We start from the raw sequence: 25,462 nt of genomic DNA on the forward strand, positions 1-25,462 counted from the left end.
TATTACTGAAAGAAAATATGCTTTTAATCTGCACTGGTTCTGCTGAGAATACACTGAATGTCCACTCTTTCATCTAAACCAACGTCTCAAACTAAAAACTCAAAATTAAATGCTATACAGGGTATAGCAGAAAGCTTGGAAAGCAGATGACAGAGGCCCTTAGGTTCTATAACTTACTTATATGGCTTCACATCAGTCTCTTCTCTCTTGGCTTCAGTTTGTTTCCTCCTCTTAAAAATGAGGGGATTGGATTAGATATCCTGAAGATCTGTTCTAACCTTAATAATTCTGGTTTAGGTAGTGAGAGCAAAAGGCATTTTCATATTTCACCGTAATGTGGCAAGAACAACGGGGATTCTTTTGATTTCCCCACAACCAGATCCCAATAAATGAAAACTGAAATAGAAATGGAAGGTTAAGGCCAATCCGTGATGCCAGAAGGCCCTAGAAGTTGGCTGTGAAATTCATTTCAATCACTAATGTTCATATCCTTATCACCCACTAGGTGTCACTACAGATTCACAGCTCAAATAATCTGGAGCAAAGTAACTGGAAACCAGATGTGGTGAGCAATACGTGCTTTTTCATTACAAAGCACTAAATGTTAACTGGGATATATGTGCTTGTTCACAGCGGCACAAAACAATAAACATATTCTGCCAAAATAAGAGAATAACCTTGTCAGAGTTCCAATGTCAGCTATGACTATCAAAAATATAATTTTATCTTTTAAGATTAACATAGCTTTATTTATATCTGGGGGAGGAAAAAAAACCTAAAACTTCAAACTACTCCCTTGTCTCATGAGTTGATCTGTAACTACTATAATTTCTGTTCAATTATTTTTAGTATTCAGGGGCTGAAGTTTACCTTTAAACCTTTTTTTTTTTAAGGTTAGGTTATGTTTAAAAGGTTAGCAATTATTATTGCAATACTTAAGCTACTTTAGAAAATATTACTTTTAATTACCCAAAATAACTTATATCCTCTAAGTCAGAATTATCCAGAGCAACAGGTTTCTCAAACATTTCTCTACATGTTAATACTGCTAGCCTAATTTAAGTTAAAGCCTAACTTGAACAGCTGTAATAAGTGTATTTAGTATTCTGGAATTCAGACATTAAACCAATTCACACTAGCCCTCATCCAAATTAAGTGAATGTATAAAGGCTCTCTATACTCATAAAAAGATTATTCTTTTCTCTAACTAGAAATTATCTTCTCTTACTAGTCATGTATTAGTTAAATCTTAGAACTAGAAGGGACCCTAAAAATCTAGTCCAACTGCCTCCTTTTATTGATGAGAAAATTGGACCCCGCGAGGCTAAATGACTAGTACAAAGTAAAAAATAGGTAGTAACAGAGTCAACCAAGACAACTGCTCCTTCTACTACACAACATTCTCAAGTGCATTTGCCTAAAACCTATCTATAGTCCCCAAAAGATTAAGGGGTTATGCACCTAGAATGACAATTCCAAATTAAAATTCCACACACAGTAACATACAAATGCCAGCAGATTCCTTCCACAGCCACAATAACTACATCCCTTATTTGGGAAGGTAACTGCTGAAATTTTCCTAGCAAATGCTTATGAAAAATAAAACAGTATTATTTTCATGTTATGTATATGCTTACCTCCAGCTTACTTTTATATTAAAAAAGAGATCACAAGACAATCCTAAAAGAGAATCCAATTAATTTCAAGACTAATGGGTACCCACATCTCTAATTAAGATGCAGGAGTATCCTGATTAAAATTCCCTAGCAATGACAAACTGTGAACTTGGCTGTATTGTGGGGGAAAGGGTAGAAAAAAAAAAAGAGTGACAAGATCTTATTTAAACATGTAATTAAAGTCTTTTTAATGACATTCTGGACCTAATTATGGATTTGCTATTTACAGTGTTAATTAATTCACTCTAACTTGGCAATACATGTACAGTACTGATACATATAAATAAAGCATATCATTGCCCAACCCAAATGACAGGAATCTAAGTTAAACAGTTTAGGGCTGTGTTATGTGAGTGTCAGACAGTAAATGACAATGGCTGTGGATGTTTGCTGACAGCCATGGGGGAATGTGTTTATATTGCCTAGACAAGTATGCACACAGGAAAGGAGAGCTTCCCATCACTTTTAAAAAGTAAATACATATCTCTATTCATACTCGGTTCTCTCACCACAAATCCATTCACAGAGAAGTTTGGGAACCAATCGTATATTCATAAAAGAACTGCTACAGGGAAGAAATTAAAGAATATGTAACTTCCAATTACATTTATCTAAATCATAATTTACAGATACAGCATCTCAGAAAAATGCTAGAAACTTCCCTTAGCCTACCAGCAGAGTACAGCAGTTCTTAACCTGGGTTCCACAGATGGGCTTCAAAGGGTCTATGAACCCTTTGAAATTACGTATACAATTCTTGCTTATAGAATGAAATTTTCTGGGACAAATCTATAGCTTTCATCAGATTCATAAAAGGATCCAAAAATCAACAAAGATTAAGAGCTGCTCCTTTTCCTGAGAAACAAAGACAGCCACTACTGATGATCCTTAGCTATTTAATGCACATCAACCACAGCTTCCACAATTATAAAGACAAAAGATATTCAAAAGATGAACAATAAACATGTCAACACACTTGGCTAAGTTTCTACTTTTACTGGTAATAAATATTTTTACTGGAAGCAAACAAGGACCTTCAGGAAAGTCTGAAGCAATGTTTATTCCTTCCTGCCTAAACCTAAAAGGAGAGGGGGCTTTCTGTTCTACCATGCTACAAATTTCTACAAGAACACACCTCTATGGAAATGTAGCCCAAGACTTTTGGAAAGAACTCCACAGCATAAACTAGCATTATTTTTCAAATCTCAACTGTTTTTATTTCTTTTAAGCAAGCAGTGGTATATAAGTCTTTTTAAGTGTTTCTTTTTGGAACAGCTTATAGAAAATGGCACCCTGGGACCTTTGGCTCTATGTCCCCCAAAATTTTCTTTCAAGAATCTCATCCAAGAAGTTTCTTTAAAGAAGATAATTCATCTGACCTGAATCAGGTTGATTTAGGTCAAAACAATCTGAAAACTAGATGTGTCCCAGTGGAAAGCCTCAAAACTTCTCCAGTTGCTCAAAAATGCCACTATATGCCACTCTACTACAGGTCAAGGATGACAATCCAAAGGTATCACTTGTTGATATCCCCAGATGGCGTGACGTACAGCCTATAATCACTGGTTGCCACGCATCATTTCTTGTAGATAAACGGTATTCATGTGATAGGCTGCCATCCAGCTTGGATGCCTCTGAGCGTTCCAATAATACGACTGAGAAGCAGAAGCATAGTATTCCTGCCACGCCCTGTAGTAAGCTCTCCAGTACTCCTCATAGTCCTGATAGGTGTCAGAAAAACTCGGATGTGTTTCCCTATGGCGGTCATACCAACCATCTTCCTGGGGTTCTGCCTGCAATCGATAGGAAGACCGCCTGGGAAGGCTTCTCTGGCTCTGCTTAGCTCTCTGGTTATGGTTAGCTCCCTCTTTATGCCTTGTCTTTATTTTGATTTCAGGTGATTCTTGATACTCTACTAGATGAGGGGGGTCATTTCCATTCAGAGGTTGTTCCAAAGAGATATGGCCACCCACAGGAATAGATTCCAAGTCTTTCAGCTGAGTATCAGAAGAACCTTCCAAGTATGACTTACTTCCTTTGCTCTGGGAAGAACTCCTTGAACTGTAAGAATCACTGTCACTCTCAGAGTCTCCAGATTGGCTACTACTTGCCAGTATCTGCACTCTCTCTTCAGTAATTCTATTTCTCACAAAACCATTTTGAGGATTCACAGTCTGATCCCCAGGACCTGTGTAGTGTCTGATGACTTCCACAGGTTTCTCTAACCCCTCTTTAATATAGTGTTCGTAATCCTCCATCAATTCTGCAAAAGTCAAAGTACATGGCAGATGGGTTTTAAAGGAAGACAGACAGGGAATTTTGGGGAGTGACACAGAAGCTTCTTTGACTTGGTGCTGACTGTTAGTAGAGTTTTCAACAGAGGACTGAATAGAATTCTTCATTTGCTCTTCCAATTGTACGGCACAGCCCAGTTCTTTTGGTGACATGGCTTTTTCTACAATTCCACACTCTGAGTGGCTTTTCACAGGAAGCTTTTGTTTGGTATTATTTTTTGATTTGACTGATAGTGCAGATACAGAAGTATTTCTAGATGAAGCCATGTGGTTACCATGAGCTTTCTGAGTTTGAAAGGTGCTCTCTATTTTTTGAATTTGTTTTAGGGTCTGTGTAGGTATACTTGCTAAGCCATATGTATGCATGGCAGCTTCAACCTCCACATCCCAATCCAAACATTCTTCCATCAGACCAGGAGGAATAGGATCTACGTAAAAGGAATAAAAAAAGTATTAAATTCTCGAGCTGTTCTAGACCAGCATTTTCTGAATGGATTAATAAAGCTTTCCACGGTCAAATAAGATTAAGAAACAAAATATACTAACACTATACTAAGAAGCTTAATATATTAGATTTTAAAAGACCTAAGCAAAACTTGCAGTAAAGAAATTTGCCCAAAAATATAAAAGACCCATCCCATACCCCCTCACTCGAAAAGAGCTTATTCTAGGAGTGAGGTATGCCTCTACAGCGATTCTCCCATCCTTCCTCGTCTCCCTCTCCCCAACTCCTCCCCATTATCTCACTACTGATAACAGCAAAACAAGATATTAGAAAATGGATTGTGCTCCCCAAAGCTTACCAACTGGAAATATTACAACTGCAACCCTGTACCCAAGTAAATCTGCCACCCTATATTCTACCAGGGAGAAATCACTGCCCTCAACGGTGGAGGAAAAAAACCTCCACGGGGAAAAAAGCCAGATGACTGTGAAAAGATCTGTGGTACCAATGGCACTTGTAAGTTTAAAAAAATTTGCTGGCTCTAACTCTATAAATTTCCTATCCCATCCAGGCATGACAATTTGCTTCCACCTGCACTCAGATCTTTCCAAAGTGTGACCAATTTTCATCTTAGGCAGACTAAGTACACAGAGGCCCTGCTTTTCAAAGACCTCCCCTGTCTGTTGCTGCTAGTGGTGTTCCATGTATGTGTACCCACTACTCATTCCCTCAGATCTGGATTCTTCAGCTGGGGCTCTTGATCCTTCACTGCACAGACCCTCTAACTAAACATGGATTCCTACTAAGGTGCCATCCCTTGCTTGCGGAGACCTATCATTCAGGCCAATTCCCTCCTAATCCTGCTCCAGGCAACTCACCCGAACAGTCTGTTGTCACACAAGTGCCTAGTCCAGTATAGATCTAACACTATAAATATCATTTTCTCATCATTTCGGGGCTCTGTTAACTTTTCATAAAGATCCAAATATGTCACTTTCTGGTAACCAAAGGCAAATCTTATTTTTATCACTAGATGTTATGATACTGAGTCCTACCACAAGTCCTAACTCTCTTGTACCAATTTTCAATTTACTTTTTCCATTATTTATAACTATAAAGATCACCAATAGACTTATACATAGAGAGAATTAACAAAATATAGTCTTAGAACTGACAGAGAACCTAAAGACCATCTACTCTAAAAACAAATATTTTGTAAATCAGGACATAAGCTTAGAGCAATTTAAAAAATGTGTGAAAATGAGTTATCACAAAGCCAAAACTACTAAAATTCACAGTACTCCCAAACCTGTGTTTCATCTAGCTTTGTAAAAATCACTAAAGGAGTTAATATAAATTGGTAAAATATTCATTGTTATATTTATTCAACATCTTCTAGAAGTCCATCTTCTAGAAGGTCATGTATACACTATATAAGTATACATTTATGTATCTATACAACGTATATATATACACACACTAACATGCATACATTAACATATACAGTTGACCTTTGAATAACATGGGTTTGAACTGCAGGTATGAACTGCGCAGGTCCACTTATACGCAGATTTTTTCCAATATGTACAATAGTACTACACAATCTGCTGTTGGCTGAATCAGTGGATGTGGAAAGGCAGATATGGAGGGCTGACTATAAGCTATACAGCGATTTATGCTGCATGGAGGCTCAGCGCCTCTAACCACCCCCATTGTTGTTCAAGGGTCAGTTGTATAGCAAATAAACCATATTTCCACCCAGGAGTTTGGTTTTTTTTTTAGTAAGTTTGTTTGTTTGTGTATTGATTGATCGATTGACTGATTGCATTGGGCTCTATCGATTGACTGCATTGCTCATGGGCTCTAGAGCGCAGGCTCATTAGCTGTGGTGCATGGGCTTAGTTGCTCTGCAGCACGTGGGATCTTCCCGGACCAGGGATCGAACCCGTGTCCCCTGCACAGGCAGGTGGATTCCTACCAGTGCGCCACCAGGGAAGCCCCAAGCTGCTTTTTAAAACTGCTGTCTTGGAAACAATGCATGTTTGAAACTATTAATGATCTCTTGAAAACTTTTTTAGAAACCCTAAAAAACTGGGTGGGGACTTCCAGGAGGCACAACTACTGAGCCCACGTGTCACAACTACTGAAGCCCCCGTGCCTAGAGCCCGTGTTCCGTAACAAGAGAAGCCACTGCAATGAGAGGCCTGCGCACCACAACGAAGAGTAGCCCCAGCTCGCCGCAACTAGAGAAAGCCCGCACGCAGCAACGAAGACCCAACAAAGACCCAACACAGCCAAAAATAAATAAATTAATTTAAAAAAATAGCTTGATAAATGATTCATTAAAATCAAAAGAAAACACTTCAACATTTTCAGAACAGTGTCCAAATTAAAGATACTATTCCTTCCCCATGGTGACAAAGGGGAGTATGGCAAGAATTACCTTCATAGCAACATAAGAGGTAAAATACATCCCTTGATATAAAAGAATAAAATCAAATTGCAGGGCTACAAAGTAAAATATGGAGTTAATACAGTAGGAAAATATTTTTCATTTTTCATGTGTCATTAGTTAGCTTGCAATCTTCTCCCTGTTACTTATTAGCTGTAAGACCTTAGACAAATATTTAACCTCTCTATGCCTCAATATCCTCATCTACAAAAGGCAGATAATAATAGCGCATACCTCACGTAATTGTGGTGTGAATTAAATGAGTTAACATATATACTTAGAACAGTATCCAACACATCATAAGTACTCTATGTTAGCTATTATTTTTATTAGGCCTATCATTATTATTTTGACAGCAAAATGAAACAGACAAAATATACCTGGTAAAGGCTGAAGATTGATCTTACATTTCTGGGCAATTTTCATCATCATATTTTCTTCTTCTCCCCTACAGCAGTAGGTCACTGTCAGTCCCAAAGTACCTAAAGCACAGAAGGAATGTTAAGTAGTAAATCATTTTCACATAAATGACACTTCAAGTCCACCTGTCACATTATAGCTTCCTCCCCTTAAAGAAAGCACCCAAACTTTTTTCTTTTCTTTTTTTTTTTTTTTTACCAAAACGGCCAGCTCTGCCAATCCGATGCATATATGTCTCCCAATTCAATGGAACATCCAGGTTTACAACCAGATTCACGTTCTCAGCATCAATTCCACGGGAAGTCTTGAAGAAGAGAACAGTTGTTTGTGTGCATTAGCCATTGCATGGCACACTATATTATTCAATATAACCAAGAGCCCAATTAAGAATAGGAGGATATTTAAGAGCAAGGAGGATATTTAGGAGCAAAGGAAAAGAAAATTCATTTCTAATGACTAATTTCAACAATAAAGATAAAAATACAGAAGACATTTTTAGGAAGAAATCATATTCCCCAGCACTGGAAAGACAATTATCTTCTGGTATTCTTGTCAGATACACCCACCTAAAATAATAGATGAAATCTGTACATTTGATAACAGAACATATGTCCAGATGGATTAATCAACCAAACTGAACAGGAAATTTACCAAATCTGTGGAAACGAGGACTCTGCAATGAAACTGCTTCAGTTTAGCCATAGCATCAAGACGCTGATTCTGATTCATGTTGCCTAAAAAGACCCAGAAAGAAAGTCATATAAAAACAAGTGAACAGGGCTTCCCTGGTGGCGCAGTGGTTGAGAGTCCGCCTGCCGATGCAGAGGACACGGGTTCGTGCCTGCACGTCCGGAACCTGTGCTCCGCAACGGGAGAGGCCACAGCAGTGAGAGGCCCACATACCGCAAAAAAAACCAAAACAAGTGAACATACATTTATCAAATCCACAAAAATCAGAAATCATAATTGCCAGTCTTAACACTTTAACAACCAAAGTTAATTCTGTCCTTATATGCAAATCTAGGTTAAGAACTAACGTCAGAAACAAAAACCTAAAGTCAGAATCTTCTAAAATATGGTTAGGCAATCAACTAGAAATTCAATTTTAAATGGTGACTAGGCTATGCCTGCAGATATAACATTATATCTACAAAGTGCCATATGAGGTTTAACAATTCTTAGGAAAATAATATTGATTTAACCAGCTGTTTACCAATTTGGTGTTGAAGTGTGATCTATCATCCAAATACTGGTCCATCAGAAAACAATCTCCCCAGTATCTCATAATATACCACGACTAAATGAGCTTACGCTAACAGGTTAAAAACTAAGCTGAGATAGCAATCAAAACTCCAAAAAGGATCTCACTTATCAAAAATTCCTTTAAATCTTTCACTCCTAGGTCAACAGTAATAATTTAGCTTTGTGTCAAAAATGAATCAGTTTTGCCTTCCACAAGACTGTAAAAGTCAATTTAGTTAGCAATTCTTTGTATTTTTTACAATGTTTATCTTAAGATAACAAAGACAGACTCTATTTTGTAAAGTTATTACGTTCTTTGTGGCTATAACTCCAGTTTTCTAGTTTTTTAGTACATACCATGTTACTTCTTAAAGAGACAAATCCCAGTGAAAAATAAACCTGAAATTCCTTTTACTCTGAAGACTCAGTCTAACCTCACACTCACAAGACAAGTCAGGAAGTGGTATCTCTTCCTCCTGACTTTGGAGAAGCTTCAAGTCAGGATACTAAACAAAGATTAAAGTTAAGAGATGAACTTACCTGAAATGCACTCTGCAGGAAAGCCTTTAGAAGAAAGGATATCAGCCAAGTGTTGTGCTCTATGAAAAATAACACAGCGGGTTATAATTTTACAAATACTGCCCCACACCTATCCTTTTATTTCACAAGTTCCCCAGATGACTTTTTTTTTTTTTTGCGGTACGCGGGCCTCTCCCATTGCGAAGCACAGGCTCCGGACGCGCAGGCTCAGCGGCCGTGGCTCACAGGCCTAGCTGCTCTGCGGCATGTGGGATCTTCCCGGATCGGGGCACGAACCCGTGTCCCCTGCATCGGCAGGCGGACTCCCAACCACTGCGCCACCAGGGAAGCCCCCCAGATGACTTTTTAAGGTACATTACCTGCTGTGTAAATTAGAAAAGACTAAGGCCTGATTAAATGGAATTTTGCTGAACAATTCTTGTAAATGCTGAGTCTTTTCCTCAAAAATCTTATGGGCCAAAGGGTATGAACTGACAACTTTGTAGTACTGCTTCAAACCTACAAAGAAGAGTCTTCTGTTAAAATGAACATATTTTCTATAGCAAATATGAAAGCAAAAGCCAACTTAGCAAAGGAAAGCTCCAGAATATCACAAACCAACCCACTAAATATCCAGTATCTGTACACACCTATGAGACTCGGATCACTGGAGTTTAGTCTTACAAAAGTGGGCTCTCTCATGTACTTTGTCAAAGCATTAGCCAAAAATTCAGGGTAAGTAGCTGACACTGCCAACATCTGCTTACTGGCAGGCAAGGAAGAATAAATCCAACTGCAAAATAAAAGAAAAACACACACACCATGGAAACTATTCAGATGATAATCACCACCTAGAAAAGCAAAAGATAGATACTTTGGGGCACCATTTCAATAGTCAAGTTAGTTATTTTTCTTACTTTATTTGCTCCTGGAAGCTGCCTTCTTCTAAAAGCTTATCTGCTTCATCAAGAATAAAGAGACGTATACTGCCTGGATTCAAGTAGTCAAGTTCTATCAGTTGTTTAATTCTGCCTAAAGTCCAGAAAAAAAATATTCAAATATTCATATGCACCAAATCCGTGCAAATTTCAGCCAATGTTGTTATTCTACTTACAGGTTGAATTGCTAACTTTCCTGACCCAACCCTCATTATTCTTTACACACTAAACCACAAATCAGAAATCCTGAGTTCTGATCTTCCCTAAATCCATTATTTTTTCCCTCACATTTCATCACCAATACGTATGGAAAATAAACACTTCCTGTCAAAAGACTTGTAAGGCACTGAATGCTAGATTATGATTCTGAGTGACTCATGACCGAAGGACTAATACTGAAGCAAAGAATAATCCCAATCCATGGCTTAGAAGGGCTTTCTAAAATCATCTTATTCCTCTTCTGCTCAGAAGCCTATCCCATACTTGTTCTTAAACATCCTTAGAAACAGAAATTTCAAAAATCCTGTTGGTAATCCAGTCATGTGTTTATATGTCACTAATCTAATGCTCTTCATTTTTAATCCTCAAAATAATTACCATAATTATCAAAGATTGCCATATTCTTATTGCTATATAGAAGTGTTCAGTTACTTAAAAGCCCCAGTTATTAACAAGCATTGATATCTTACCAGGAGAACCAACAGCAATATGACACTTTTTAAGTCTGGTTTTGTCTTGTGATAATGGAGTCCCTCCGATAAACACATGACACTCTAAGCCTTCCATTTTTATTCCAATGGCTGTGATAACAGAATGTATCTGTACAGCAATTTCTCTTGTAGGAGCCAAGATCAAAATCTAAAAAACACATAAAATATACCTTTAACAAGTCGGTAGAATAAATACATAAGGCAGGACTCAAAAAGCTTTACAGTGTTTTTTAACCCAGATACTCATATCTGGGTTAAAAAACACTGTTGAAGAGTCGTCATCAGATATACATGACTGAGAACTTGAAATACAGCCTGCTGTAACTACTAAACCACAAAGTAAGACTATGAGGGTCATACCTGATTCATCTTTATATCCCCAATGCCCGGCATACTGTTTAAACATAACATGGGCTCAACAAATCTTTGCCGAAGAAATGATCTCCAAACCCAAATCTCCTGTTAATTTGGGTAAGGCCCTCTTAGACCCTACTCTGAGAGAACCCAGAAGGTGGGAGATCAGTATAATACATTCACTGTAAGAACCACATGCAGTTACCTACCATAGCCAAACACCTCATTACCACGAATCAGGTCAAATGCTAAACCTCACCACAATCTAGTGAGCAAATAAAAGAATAAAAAATCCCTATCTGTATTCTCAAGTAATGACAAAATTGACACACATGGCAGACTTATTTTATTTAACACGCAGTAATAACAGAAATCTCTAAACGTCTAACACTAATAATGTGTATTTGGTCACTAACCACACCAACACCACGCATCAGCCTAAGTATCTACTTTACTTGTATACTTTTCATATGTCTTAACACAATCATTCACTTCTACCTCTGAGGAGCTACTGGTATTTCATCTGACCTGTAGGAAATCCACATAACATACCCTCCTTGGGTCCTCTGAGCTAAACTCACCTGGGTACTTAGGTTTTCAAGAACAAGAGAGTCCAAAGCAATGGTGGAGAATACACAGGTTTTCCCAGTGCCAGACTTAGCTTGAACAATTAAATCTGGGGAGGAAAAAAAAAATTATCATTAGCCAGGACTGACTGAAGAAGCTTAGGTACCAACATGAAATTCCAGAACTAGACAGGCCTCCAGAGATCACATCCTTAACCACCTTCGTTTTTAAGTTAACTCTAAAACAAGCATGCGGCCATATCCAGAAACAGGCCTCCTCCCTGAACCTCCACCGTTTCTCTTCTTTTTTTGGCTTAGAAAGCAGAAATTTATTTTCTCAAAGTTTTGGAGGCCAGAAATATGAAATCAAGGTATCAGCCGGGCCACATTCCCTCCTACGGCTCTATGGTACAATCCTTCCCGTCTCTTCCAGCTTCTGACGGCTGAGACATTTCTTGGCTTGGAGTTGTGTAATTCCAATCTCTGCCTCCATTTTCACATGGCTTTCTTCTCTGCCTTTCTCCCTGCTCTTATAAGGACTCTTGTCACTGGATTTAGGGCCTACCCTAATCCAGGCTGATCTCATCTGAGATCTTTCCTGCCGTTTATATTCCCAAACGTAGAACCACTTGACAGCGTGGAATGGACCTCAACTATCTCCAAATTCAATACTGCGCCTCCGTTTGACAGAGGAGGAAACTGAGGCTCGCGTGCGTGCGGCGTCTTGCCCCGGGCCGAGCCCTGCAAGACGGCCGCTCTGGGCCCTTCCCGGCCCTCGCCACGGGCTTGGCCGCCGCCGCCGCCGCCCCCTCCTGCGGCCCTCCCGGCCCCTCCAGGGCCCCAGCCCTCACCAAGTCCGCACCGCCCCAGCGGTATGGCCTTGAGCTGCACGGGCGACGGCCGCTCGAAGCCAACCGCCCGCAGCCCCTCCACCACCGGCCGCGACAGCAGCAGCGACTCGAAGTCCCCCGGCTCCGCCAGCAGCACGTCCCCGGTGCGGGTCCGCGGACTGTTGATGTCATGAGCCGTCCGCAGACTCCGCACTGGCCGGGTGGCTGGCTCCGGGGCCGCGAACTGCGCAGCCACGCGCTCCGCCGGCATAGTGCTCTCCACGGTCTTTAAGGCCGCCGAGCCTTCAAAAGCCGTCGCCATGCTAGCCGCGCCGCCGGATCTCGCGGTACTTGGGGCGAGGCGTGGAGCCTGAGAACAAGAAGAAGAAAAACTTTATTGGCAGTCTTCCGGCGAAGACACTGACACTCCCGGCCTCGAAGAGGAGGGGTAAGGGACGGAAGTCGGAGGCTTAGAAGGACTCGGAAACAGCTATAACAACAAAAAAAACGTGGCCTGAGGAAGGCGGGAAAAGGGAGGGGAGGAAAGCTGAGGCTACCGGTGTGTCGCCGCCTGCGGCCTACAGAGGGCGCCGCGCGCTCACGGTGGGAGCACTGCCCCGCCCTGCGCCCGCGTTGCTGACCTCACAATGCTGCCTTTGTGAAGAGCCCAGTGCGTCACGCTCCCAGCCTCCGGGCTTCGGCTCGGCGGTCAGCTCCTCCGGCTCCCCACCGTGTCCCGCCCCAACTCGCTGCCTCCTCCTGTGCTCGCAGAGAGCGCCCGAAGTACAGCGAGATTTAGGATTGACCACGTTGCCAGGTATATATCTGTGTGCTTTCATCTCTGCGTTCCCAGCCCCTAGCACAGTACCTGGCACACGCTGAGCTCTGATAAAAGCAAATCGAATTGGAACCAGCAACTGAACTGACAACTCCCACATTAGTATCTACACCTCCGACCCTCCTCTGAACTCCAGACTTGTACATCCATCTCCCTTTTCAACACTTCCACTTTATGTCTAATAGCTCAAATTTAACATTTTCTATGTGTTACTCCTATCCCTCCCCACCACCATCTCATGGATGACAGCAGTCTTTACCACTTTATTTTAGGTCTCTGCTCAAATACCACCTTTTCAAAGAGGACTTTCCTGAACACTCTGAGATAGCTCCCCCATCCTGGCAGCTCCCCAGCCTTTCCCATCACTCTCTATTCCCTTATTCTGCTTTATTTTTCTGCTTATCACTAGATGAAATCATATGTTTATTGTCTGTCTCCCCCACTCTCTGAGGACAGGGACCTATTCTCTTTTGTTCTCTGCAGTATGCCTAATCGGAAAAAACAATCTAACACAGAGTAAGTGCTCAATATTTATTGAATAAATGAGCTCCTATAAAAAGTCTGAGTCGTAACTCCAAATTAAGTATTTTTGGAACCTAATATTCACAATTACAAATCTAAAGATTATATCATAATTCTGGTCGTTATCTCTCACCAGCCTCACACTTCCCTACACACACACACACACACACACACACACACACACACACACACCACGGTGATGATGCAGATTCCAAAGGAGGTAGGAGGACTTTGGCAAGGTAATCCCACTGGAAAGGTATTCTCAGATGCATTTTTCTTATAAATTTACAAAACATTGAGAAAATGTCAACTGTTCATATGAAAGAAGGGGGCCTGTTGGGAGTGGGCAGTAAAGGTTCCAGACTTCCTCTTAGTACCTACCCCACCTCTTTCATCCACTTAATCCCTAAATCCCAAACCTGGGATTATTCTTATTCTTGATTCCACCTTCCATTATCCCTCTCCCCTTTCTTTTTTTTGGGGGAGGGGGGGATTTGGATTGACCAGGGATTGAATCCGGGGCCATGGCAGACAGTGAAAGCACTGAGTCCTAACCACTGGACCGCCAGGGAAATCCTTCCCCTTTCTAACAATTACTTGAGGGCAAGTAATTTTGCTTCCAAATATTGCATCCATATTTCTTCTCCAGTCTCCATAGCATCTGTCCTATTTTAGGTCCCTTTTAAGGGTCCTATTTTAGGACCTTTTAGGTCCTAACTATCACAACAACCTCCTGAATGGTTCCCCTGCCCAAATATTGCAGTTATGTTACTAGTCATAAATTATATTGCTATAGCTAAAAACAAATCAATACAATTTTTTTCCTCAGTAGTTAAAAAGTGTAATAATGCTGTTGGTCGTAATTTTTAGTGCCATAAAAATAAAACATAAAGGTAAGAGATCATTTAATAACCAGGTAAGGTATGAGAGTAACATACGCAGAAACCAGTTGGACTGTTGTCTGCCTGCTGGCTTCCTTCAGGATAAAATCACAATGGGACCCCAGCCTCTTTGTATGCTGTTCTGTCTACTTGGAAAATCTTTCCTCACCTTATATACCTGGAAGGTAGAGGGGGGAAGGATTCCTGTGAATTGAAGAAGTGGGAGTAAAAGGTAGACTCGGAATGGATTTTCAGGTTCAAATGGTCCCAGGCAATGATTTCACAATGGAAGTTTCTGCACCCAGAGGAAAGGAAAATAATGTAAACAAAAACATAGACGTAAGGTGGCCCCCCTCGAATGTGAGGATCCATGGGACTATGTGGAAAGAAGGGAAGGCACTAAGATTTTTATAGCCACTTTTTCTCATTTGATCCTCAAAGCAACAAATAGGCAACCTTATTATTTGCATTCAATCTGCAAACATCTCTTCATTCATTCTTTCAGCAGAAATCTTCTAAACGCCTAATACGAATCAGCCAGATGCTGGAGATGCAAAACTGGGACAAAATAAGCAGAGCACTTGCCCTCAAGAAGAAAGATACATGCAGACGGATAGCTCTGGCCAAGGAGGAAATATTCAAATAGCACAAGGTGGTGTAAAAGTACATGCAGTACTGACATTTTTCAGGGCCTTAGCGGCTCAAAGTGTGGCTGTCATGTGGGAGAGCGTGAGAACATCTGAAAAATTGAGAAAAACAGCTTTTGGTATTCAGAGACCAATAGCTTTCTTCTCTATGCTCTTCTCTCCCCATCCCAAATCAGAGTGGTTTAAAGCATGCATGGAACTATAAGAAAACCTCCATGCCCGGGTCACTCCTTTCGTAATCCCTGGAGTCTAGCACTTCTGCCAAGATAGCTGCACCAGGAGACAATGCTCAAGTCCCTTGAAGCACTGGGGTGGGGGTGGGGGTGATGTTCTGAGCTGATCCTGAAGGATAGATGTGGAGTTCATCAGGCAGTGGGGGTGGAAGGAAAGCTCACCAGGCAGACAAGTTAGAAAGATATTCTGGGCAAAAGGAACAGTTTGTGCAAAGGCGTGGAAGCATGAGAAACTATAGTAGATACAGTAAGGTATGAGCTTTAGCATGAACGGAGGCAAGTATGGAGCGCTTACCAGGAAACAAGGTTGCAGAGATAGATATATTGGTCCCATAGTATGGAGGACCTTGTCTGCCACCATAAGGAACATAAAATTAATGTGTTATGCTCGCCCAAAGGAGGATAGTGTTATGTAGCAATAGAGAGAAATACAATTGGAAGTATAGACTAAGGCTTGATCAGTGACAAAGCTGAGGAGTTTGGATTGTAACTTGCAGAGCATCGAGCATCATCTCAGTTTGGGATCTAATATGAGGTAGTAACTGCAAGGCCCACTTTATAACGCTGTTTCTCACACCTAACAACCCCTGGGTCTTTTGGGTGTTGTCCACTGCTTTCTGAGTGTCAGTGCTTAACCTGTGTGCTGCTTAGCCAGCAAGCAGTGACTGAGCACATGTTTCCTAGTTCTCTCTCCCAGGCAAGGGGAACATTCCCTCCTATATTCTTCAGTTCATCTGCTCAGTGGACTATAGCACCATCAATAAACTTAAGTTACATCAAGTTTATTAAGTAACAATATCTGGCCTTCTGGACAGAATTTTTCACGACCCTGCTCAGTCCTATGCAGCTACCTTTCAACGTGGAGAATAACTATTTTCATATGTGCCCCTTGGCCTATGGGGTGACTATGTCTTCAGTACCTTTTCAAACAGGAATTAGGAGAGGGGAAGAAGCAGGAAAGGCCCAGGTTCCTATACTTTGCGCGGCCACCTCTCACCGTGGGGACTTGCTTAGCTGGCTTTCAGTAAAGGACCCCAGGCCATCCTCCCTCTCTCTAGACCAGACTCCCCTCTGCCCAAGGCCCACGTTGATTAATTGCCCCATTTAATACCACAGCCTCAGTCTTTAGGGAGGAAGGCGTCACATTTGCTCTTCTGCTGAGAATGGGGCCCAATTCATTCTTGTCCAGGCAACATAATAAATAACCTGCCCCTGTTGGCAGGGAGTTTATTAGAGACTGATGGGACATTTAACAATAACTGGGGGCCTGTGATTTATTAGGTAGGGAGGTTTGTGGCGTCTCCGAAGACGGGGAATGTGGAATTTAATTGATAAAGCGGCTGTCAGCAACAATGAGATGCACTCAATAGAATACGCATTTGAGGGCTTCTCTTTGGAGCTGTCAGGAGGGGTTTCTGCTAATCATACGCAGCTCCTGTGGATGGTGGTGTCTGCTGGTTATTTGGGTGAGACACAAATGGCAGGGAGGGGACTCTGAAAGGGGCCCGGGGAAGGGTGCACCTGTCAGTTGCCCGGCCTGATGGAAGAATGTGACACAAATGAGCAAAAGGAAAGATTTCCATCACGCCAAGAGAGGGCTCCCCTTCAAGAGGACTTTGTTTCTCTCCTGTGAGCTGCTCAAGAGAACAAGAGGTGCCGAGCACCCACTTCCTGGAGAAGGAGGGAAAGGAAAGAGTTAAGTGGCAAGAGAGATTTGTTCTGGAATTCGAAACTCCCTAAGCCTGACCTATCTACACCAGACACCCCCCTGCCTGGCTCCCCAGCCACAGACACTCACATACACATCACACCCACACACACACCACCGTTACCTGCCTCCCCCCAACACCATAGTTACCCACATCCACACAGCCTCCTTCTGTCACTGCTGCTCTCATGCCGAGAACAGAGCCACAGAGACTCAGATGGATGGAGCCTCACCTTTTATCTACTGTTGTCTGCCGGCTCTGGAGACCCCAGAATCCAGGCTGAGAAACTGGAAATAAATTCCTGTCTGGAGCGTGCAGAGCATACCGCACCTTACCTCCTCGGCCCGCCCTCCACCCAGCTTCCCGACAGCAAGGGAGCTTGGTTTTTCTCTCTGAGGCCATCCACGATGGCACTGGTGATGGCACAGCTCTGTCCTCAGGCAGCCCTGAGCCTTTCCGGGCGGCTCTGCTCAAATTTGCCGCTCCCCTCATCCCTCAGGCGGTTGCTCAGACTTAAACAAGGCCACGTAAGGCACGAGAGAGGGGCTTTCTGAGGCCAGTCTGCTTCCCTCCTGTGATCCTCCCACATCTATTCTTAGGTCCCAGGAGACTGATCTGCCTCCGTGTTCCCTCCAGGGAGAGAAAGGGAGGGGGAGGCAAAGTCAGGGAAGAAGAAGTCAGTGTCACTGTCTAATCTGAGCCTCAGTGGTGACACTGAGGGACCTCTGAGCAGAATGGATACAGCAACTGGTTTGATTAAATCAAACCTCTCCTTCAACCTCGTTAAATTAAACTGACAGGCCGGGAGCAGATGAGGGAGCGCAGAGGGCTCATCACCTGAGGTGGAGGCAGGGGAGGCCGGGAGCTGGGGCCTCCCTCCCAGGAAGATCAGATGGTAGCAGAGCAGCGGCCTGCCCTTTCCCTTATTTGCTGACTATAGATAGGAGATGAGATTTATGGATGTGAGATGCCTAAGTACCTGTCTGAGCACAGGCTGTGAAAGTGATGCAGAGGCAGACTGCCGCCGCTCAGTAGGCTCTGCAAATTCCCTTGGCACTGTCCAGTGACAGTGTTCTTGACATTTCAAAGGGCCTTTACACTTTACCTTCACAGCAGGCAGGTAGCAGTGAGATTGTTTTCCTCACTTTACAGTCAGAGAAATTGAGGCACGGGGGTGGATTACAGGGCCAACTAGCAGGCAGAGATGGGCAGCGGAGCCAGTCTAAGACCCCCAGGTCTCCCTCACTTCTCCCTCCCCCGTCCTGGCTCACTTCACCTCCAGCTTATGTCATTTGGCGGAACTCCCCAGGACTTAGTCCCTGGACTGCCATCTCTTCTCCCACCCACCAGAGAAATGTAAACCACACAGCTTGCTTCGTGGACCATCAGGAAAATGCCAGTTCCCACCTGGCTTGGGGCAGCCCACCTGCAAAGCACACGGCTGGCTTCCAAAGGTCACGAGGCCATTCTAATGTACTCATATCACTCTCCCACCCGTCCAAGCCCTCCCGAGTGATTTCCACTCCACCTAATTACAAGTTAGGGGAGGGGAAGGGGGTGGGCGAGATATTGTTAGCAACACCAGCAAACAGCAATAGGAGACAGATAACACCGATACCCTGCTGGCTTCCTCACCTGTCACCCAGTTCCTCACCTGCCAAAGCTAATTTTCCACTCACCAGTGGGTGAGAGCTCATTTCAGAGTGTGTGAGCCACACACACACTCACACACATGCATGGGTACCCAGTGCCATTGTGAATAGAGTAATGCCTCACCCAGGATTCCCTTGTTCTCACTTTCCATGCACTCCAATGATTTGTTTATTGACACCTCCACCCTTTTCCAATCTATTTTCCATAGGAAAGACACTGGGATGGGGAGGCTGGCAAAGACAGTGCATAGTGATTACTGGAGACCCTGTTGACTCCTACCTCCTCCAAGGCACACTCATCACACGCCAATTAATGATCAGAACCTGGGACAGGGAGAACAAAGGACAGAGGGAAGGGGAGAGAGGAGCAGACTTTCAACCACTGCCACCATGAAGGAAGCTGGGAGGGAGAGCCGGCACAAGGTGGTAACATTTGCCTGATGAGGACAAACAGCTGGAAACAGCACCTACCAGGGGAGCGTATGTATGGGCCACACCAGACATGGCATTGCCGTGCTCTTCCCTCATGGTTTTCATCACCACTCTTGACCTGAAAAAGATAGCAAAGAGCAGGCAGGCAGATAGGTCGAAGGTACTTGGACAAATATCACCAGCTTCCTGAACTCACCGTTGGTGTTGTGACTGGCCGCACGCAAACCCAACACGTCCAACCTATCGATCTGAAATCATAGAAGAGATCTCTAAGGCAAGGAGTTGGATTCCTCTAGAAACACCTACCAAAGTGTGATGGAGGGGAAAGAGTTCTCGGCGGGGAGTAGGGGGAGGGTGGGAGGGACAGGGGAGGGAAGATCACTGGATCTGAGTTCCTTTGCTGATTCTGCCATTAGCGACCTGGGTGACTTAGGGCAAATCACTTAACATTTCTGGGCTGCACTCTCGTAACTTGTAAAGTCATATGCTTGGGTGTGAAATGCAGACTGTCAGACTTAGAGATCACAGAGGAGAAAACTGAGACACAACGAGGTTAAATTACGTGTTCAAGTCCACATGGTGAGGCCTTGGAGTGACAGAAGGCATGGGTTCTGAAGCCAGAGCCTCTGGGTGAACCGAGGGGAGTTCTGGTTCCTCATCCCTTCCTCACCTGCAGAACAGAGGCAATAGGAGCCCTGCCTCCGAGGGTCTGGGAAGAACAGATGCGTGCCTGACACAAGGAAAGCCCTCAATAAATGTTAGCTAGCTCTATTTTCAGTGACAGACTGAAGGTTCAGACCCACAGAGCTTGACTTCTAGTCTCTCCATGAGGTCACAATTCCCTGATTATCTATAAGGTCCTTTACAGCTCCCAAATTCTATGATTCTAAGTCCGAGAGATGAAAATGCAAGTGATTTCGAAAACCCTCCAGGCAGAGACACAAAAGGCCATTTGGGGGATTCATTATTCACTCTCCATTGCCTCAGTCGCTTTCTATGGATGACGATTCATGAGGAATAATCACAGCAGGGAAAACCTGTCCAAATGCAGGGAGGAGGGAGGGCAGTAAAAAACCCAAACTCCTTTGCGTGTTCAGCTCCTGTTCTGCAATGTGCATCTTCATTTGTTAAATGACGGCAGTGTTTCTTGGCCTCATTGCCTTTCCGCTCTGGGAACCGGAGGCTGTCTCCTGGTACAGACTGCTGCTGCTGTGAGTCACTGCCCACCCCACTCACACCCCACAAAACCCCAGAACTCTGGTCAAGCAGAAGCCCTCACAGAAGCAGCTGTCACCCTCAAGCATTGGCTCCCCTCGGGGTCTCCAGGCTGAAACCTCACCTGTACCCCAGGGCCGGTGTCTGATCAAGGTAAGGACAGTTCTCTGCCACCTGCGAAAGACCAGGCTTAGGAGCCAGCCTGGTGGAAGCAAATATGCACAGTAAGCCAAACCTGAAACTGACCTCTTTTTCTACTTACCCCATGGCCTCAGTGGGAGAAGCAGGTCGCCTTCTTTCTCTCTTGCTGACAACTCTCCCCCTGGCAGGCTGCCAATGCCTGGTACTTGTTTACAGCTACCAGAAGCTGGTGGAGATGACCAAATAGTGTGTAATAAAATCAGCTTTTGCCCTGAGTTGCAGGCCACGGTGATGTTACAGGCAAGTCAGCGCTGGGCCTCCAGGGAGCCAGATGTGGCAGGATATCCCCAGGAGAGTGCAGGGAGCAAGTCTCTTTCCTTCTCAGTGCTGTTTGCATCAACCAGCATCAATCTGCACAAATTCCATAAGTATATCCCCTAGCTGTGCCCTGACATTCTTCAGGTGTTCTTTGCAGTTGAAAAATACCTGCTTTTCCAGCAAATGTTTGCAAAATGGAAATGTTTACTTCCCAGTAGCAATGAGACCATCGCTTAGGCACCATAAGCACAGGCCCATAGCTGCAAATAATTCCAAATAGGGGTTGGTAGCAGCCCATAGACTTAACTGTTCATTATTCAGACTAGTCTAATTTTGCACTTACAATTCCTCTGAATGAAGGAAGGAATGAATGAAGTTTTCTCAGATGACTATCCTTCATGCATGAAGTTTTCTCAGATGACTATCCTGCTACTGCTTCCTCCAACACCGTCCTTCTGTCCCTCTCCAAAAAGTTTTAGCACCTGCATAACTGGTCTTGCAGCCCAGGAACTTTGTAAAGAAGTGACGACTGTGACTGTGGCGTCTAAGTTAACACAGTATGCAAGAGTGATGGCCATTCTGCGGATGGGGAAGTATTCCGCAGAGGAGGGCAGTAGAAAGAGGTTACCTTGGAAACAGGGAGACTTTATTATATCACCTTTCAGACCCATCTCTTTGGACCTCAGTTGCTCTATCTGAAAGTGAGGAGAATGATACTCTATGTTTGAGGACACCAAAAGCTAACAAGCTTCCTATGACTGAGTCTTTGATTCCACCACCCAGTCAGAAGAGTTTTCCCTTAAACACCAAAGTGAATCTTTCTTTTGGAACCGAGAGGGCTTCCAACATGTAGACCACTTCGTCTCTCTGCTGTCTCTCCTGGTGTTGGGATTGTAAGAAGCAGAGGAGCCCAGGCCTCTGTCTAAGGTGGACAGAGGAAGATATCATGAAAACTGAGAGTTAGGTTATTCTAAGAAGAGTTAGGCTTCTGTCCAATTCCTCCCCCACCATCCCAGTGTTTCACACCAGCCACGCAGTTTCTGCTCAGCACCTCTGGGCCTGCCTGCCAGGAGAGGTCCTCTGCCTGGAGAGAAACAGTTCTGCAGTGATATCTGAACACATTCCAACAGCACGTGTTTATCTCTAGGGTCAGCCTTTCCTGTTGATGCTCAGGAGGTGTGGGGGGAGTGGGGACGGGGATTGGGATAAGGGCTGTTGGCAGCCACGAGGGGGGGAGGCATGAGGGCAATGGGGACATGGACCCACCCTTGGGAGGGTGATGTTATGATGAGGTTTCCAGACTGTATGTGGCCACATATCTCTTTCCTCACATCAGGTTATCAGGATGAGCTCCTCAGCTCTTCTGTTGCCAGTGGAGATGAGATGGCCATTGCCTTAGCCAGGGGTGCCTCATCCAGGGCAGGCTAAGACTGGTGGGTTGGGACGTCCAGGTGAGAATCATAGGATCTGGAGCTAGGAGAATGGCAGTGTTTCCATTGTTTAGTTTAGGATCCGAGTTCCATTGGGATACACCTGGTTCTGCCTCTCCCTTTGAGCTCAGTCATCGGTGCCAGGACCTTCAGGCTCTGGCAGTAGAGCAGAGGGGACCACCTTCCCTGACTAGGCTGGGCAAACCACAAGAGTCTGACACCTTTAGGCACCGTTTCCAGGAGTTGCACCTCAAGAAAAGTACCCACAATACACTTATCCCCACCAGCAAGGGGCAAAGCTGAGATGCTTCTGAGGGTTCCACTCCAGCTCTGGACGGCTTTGAGAAAGTAGGTTCACATCCAATCTCAAGACCTTTGATTTATTCTTTATTTTCAAATGAGGTAATCTCATCTTCCCCCCAGGCTGAGTGTTGCCGGGGGGCGGGCAGGAGGGAGGAGGCTGAACCATTTGATTCCTCTTCAGCAAAAATGAATCGTCCTCTAACCCCCACCCCCATCCTCAGCCCAAGGATATTTATCCCTGTTTATACAACCATGGCAATAGGCTTTATTCTCTACCACTTAAGAAAAAGAAAAGGTGGAAGACAGAGCTACCTCTTCAGAAACCAGGTAAGAGAGAGGGCTCCACACACCCTGGTGTAATGTTGACCTTCTCAGAGGCAGGGGAGCAAGAAAGTTGTAGTGGCCCAGCATCATAAAAGCACCCCAGAGTTTGACAGTAATTGTCCTCCAAAGTTCTGGGGGAACCACACGGGAATAGCACTTCTGACTTGGCTGGGACCTGTCTCTTTTGAGCACTGCACTGAGTTTATGGTCATCAGGTTTTTTTCTTGCCATATCCTTGACCTTAAAAGTGGGTAGAGGGCTTCCCTGGTGGCACAGTGGTTGGGAGTCCGCCTGCCGATGCAGGGGACACGGTTCGTGCCCCGGTCTGGGAAGATCCAACATGCCGCGGAGCAGCTGGGCCTGTGAGCCATGGCCACTGGGCCTGCGCGTCCGGAGCCTGTGCTTCGCAATGGGAGAGACCACAACAGTGAGAGGCCCGTGTACCGCAAAAAAAAAAAAAAAAAAAAAAAAAAAGTGGGTAGAATGCAATCTTTGGCTTTGCTAACAATGTATTATTCATCTCTAAGATGGATTCCCCTTGTCCTGACTACTTCACAGATCAGTGTCAAAATAGAGTTTTGTAAGGCATAAAGTGTTAGGATTCACATAGGTTTAAACTATAGCAAGGGAAACTGAGGCCAGTGAAAGGAAAGCATCTGTGCAAGGTCATACTGTGTTGTCAATACTCTAGAAGGCCTCAACACCCAGTCCTAAATTCTTGTGACGACATCAGCCTGCATCTCCGGGAGTTTTAACCATAGCTGCTCTCCCACTAACTTCCAAGAGGATTCCAGTCCTTGAGCTCGAAGGCATGGAGAAAATTAGGCCTGAAACTTGACTCCCAATACTATTTCAGCCACACACCCACAGACTCAGTGCCTCGTATACCCGCCACTGCTGCTGGGTGCTGCGCAGCAAAGCACCGGCCCTCCGGGTTGAGGAGCTCTTTTGTGGTGTTTCTCCCCGCATAAAACTTCCTCCGTGAACTATATGTTAACGGGCAGTCCCAGAGGATTCAACTCAAAAACTGGTCCACCTGGGCTGGAGACCGTAGCCCCATACTTGGGAATGGCTCCCACTCTGAACTCTCCTCGTGTCCTACCCAAAGGGGCCCCTTGGTGATCTCGATTCACAACTGCCAGGAAGCCGGCGGCCGGGCTCTGCAACGCTGAGTGGACCAGCGGGCCGGACTCGCCACGGGCGGTGGTGGCCGGCCTGGGAGAGCAGCAGGAAATGCATTTTCGGGCTCTCCCAGCGGGCGTTGGAAACTCGGGGGCAGATTCTCAGCTCCATCCCGCGGCCGTCGGCTTTTCTGACCCACGCGGGATCCTGTGCAGCGATCTCGAAGGGAGCGAGGCCACCTGAGTTGGCGAGCGGCCACCGAGACACAGGCTTCGGACTGGGTTCTGACCCACCTGTGTGCCTTTTCCTTTTCTCTATCCAGCGGCTTCCGCTGCCCAGCTTCATCCAAAGGGGGCAGTCAGGGCTAGGCCGAGAGCCCTAGGCAAGGTCCACTATAATTGAGAACCCGGGGCTAAGTGGAGGCCATCCGACTGTTCTCTGCAAAGTCTTCATTTCTGAAGACGTTCATTTTTATCCTCCCTCCCTCCTTCGCTCTCACCTCTCCATGGTAAACAGAGGTGGCGCTCTTTGCTGACACGGATCGGAATGGCCGAAGTTTCTGCCTCCTTTCTTTGCCCCTTCTCTCGCGTCTTCAAGGTTGACTCATTCGGAGATCCCTAAATTCTGCCTGGGGCAAACTTTCCCCCATTAATTACCTTGAAACAACAAGTCGCTAATTGCGCTAATTATTCTCGGGCCCTGCAACACCGCCCCCCCGCGGGCCAGGCCGTATTGCAGGGAGCCCGGGCACCGGGTGGGAACCTCAGCCCCGACTCACGCGGAGGCCGGCGTTGCGGGTCCTGGGTTCGGCTGGGAGGAGCGCCCCGGGCAGGCCTGCGTCTCCTCTCGGGTCCATCGCCCAGGACCTGGCTGGAGCTCGCACACCTCCGGCGCATGGGCCGCGTCTGCTAAATAGAATGTTAGCATCTTTGAGTCCTCTCTCCCTCCCCCGACCTTACAGGGAGCTTCGCAAGTGGCCAGAGCAAGAATTAGGATAACTGACGCCGCCGGAGTACTGCGGGAGAGAAAGGCCTGCCCCTTCACCCCTGCCCACCCTACTGAAGGCAGCCCCCATCCCATTACCCTATTTTATGTTTTCATGAAGAGTCATTACCTGAAATTATGGTGTCTAATTTTTATTTTTTTACCTGTCTGTCTTAACCCCTTCCCTTCCGCCGCCCCTTGTACGTTCTTGAGACCAGAGACCTAGCCTGTCTTGTTCAGTAACCGCAGACCTGTAACCCTGCAG

The 25,462-nt window shown here is 44.8% G+C and overlaps 1 protein-coding gene across 1 annotated transcript; it reads right to left on the minus strand.

Annotated features, from left to right (window-relative positions):
• Window positions 1–2,867: 2,867 nt before the first annotated feature.
• DDX20 (DEAD-box helicase 20) lies at window positions 2,868–12,783 on the minus strand. The gene is made up of 11 exons (XM_060139350.1): window positions 12,468–12,783; window positions 11,632–11,726; window positions 10,676–10,844; window positions 9,966–10,080; window positions 9,699–9,841; window positions 9,429–9,567; window positions 9,070–9,128; window positions 7,939–8,021; window positions 7,486–7,591; window positions 7,248–7,349; window positions 2,868–4,398 (listed from the first exon to the last, which is right to left on the minus strand). The coding sequence occupies exons 1-11, from the start codon at window positions 12,766–12,768 to the stop codon at window positions 3,236–3,238; spliced, it is 2,475 nt and encodes an 824-aa protein (XP_059995333.1). The 5' UTR covers window positions 12,769–12,783; the 3' UTR covers window positions 2,868–3,235.
• Between the last annotated feature and the right edge of the window lie 12,679 nt (window positions 12,784–25,462).

This window comes from Lagenorhynchus albirostris, chromosome 2, assembly GCF_949774975.1.
Source record: "Lagenorhynchus albirostris chromosome 2, mLagAlb1.1, whole genome shotgun sequence".
NCBI classification, from domain to species: Eukaryota; Metazoa; Chordata; class Mammalia; order Artiodactyla; family Delphinidae; genus Lagenorhynchus; species Lagenorhynchus albirostris.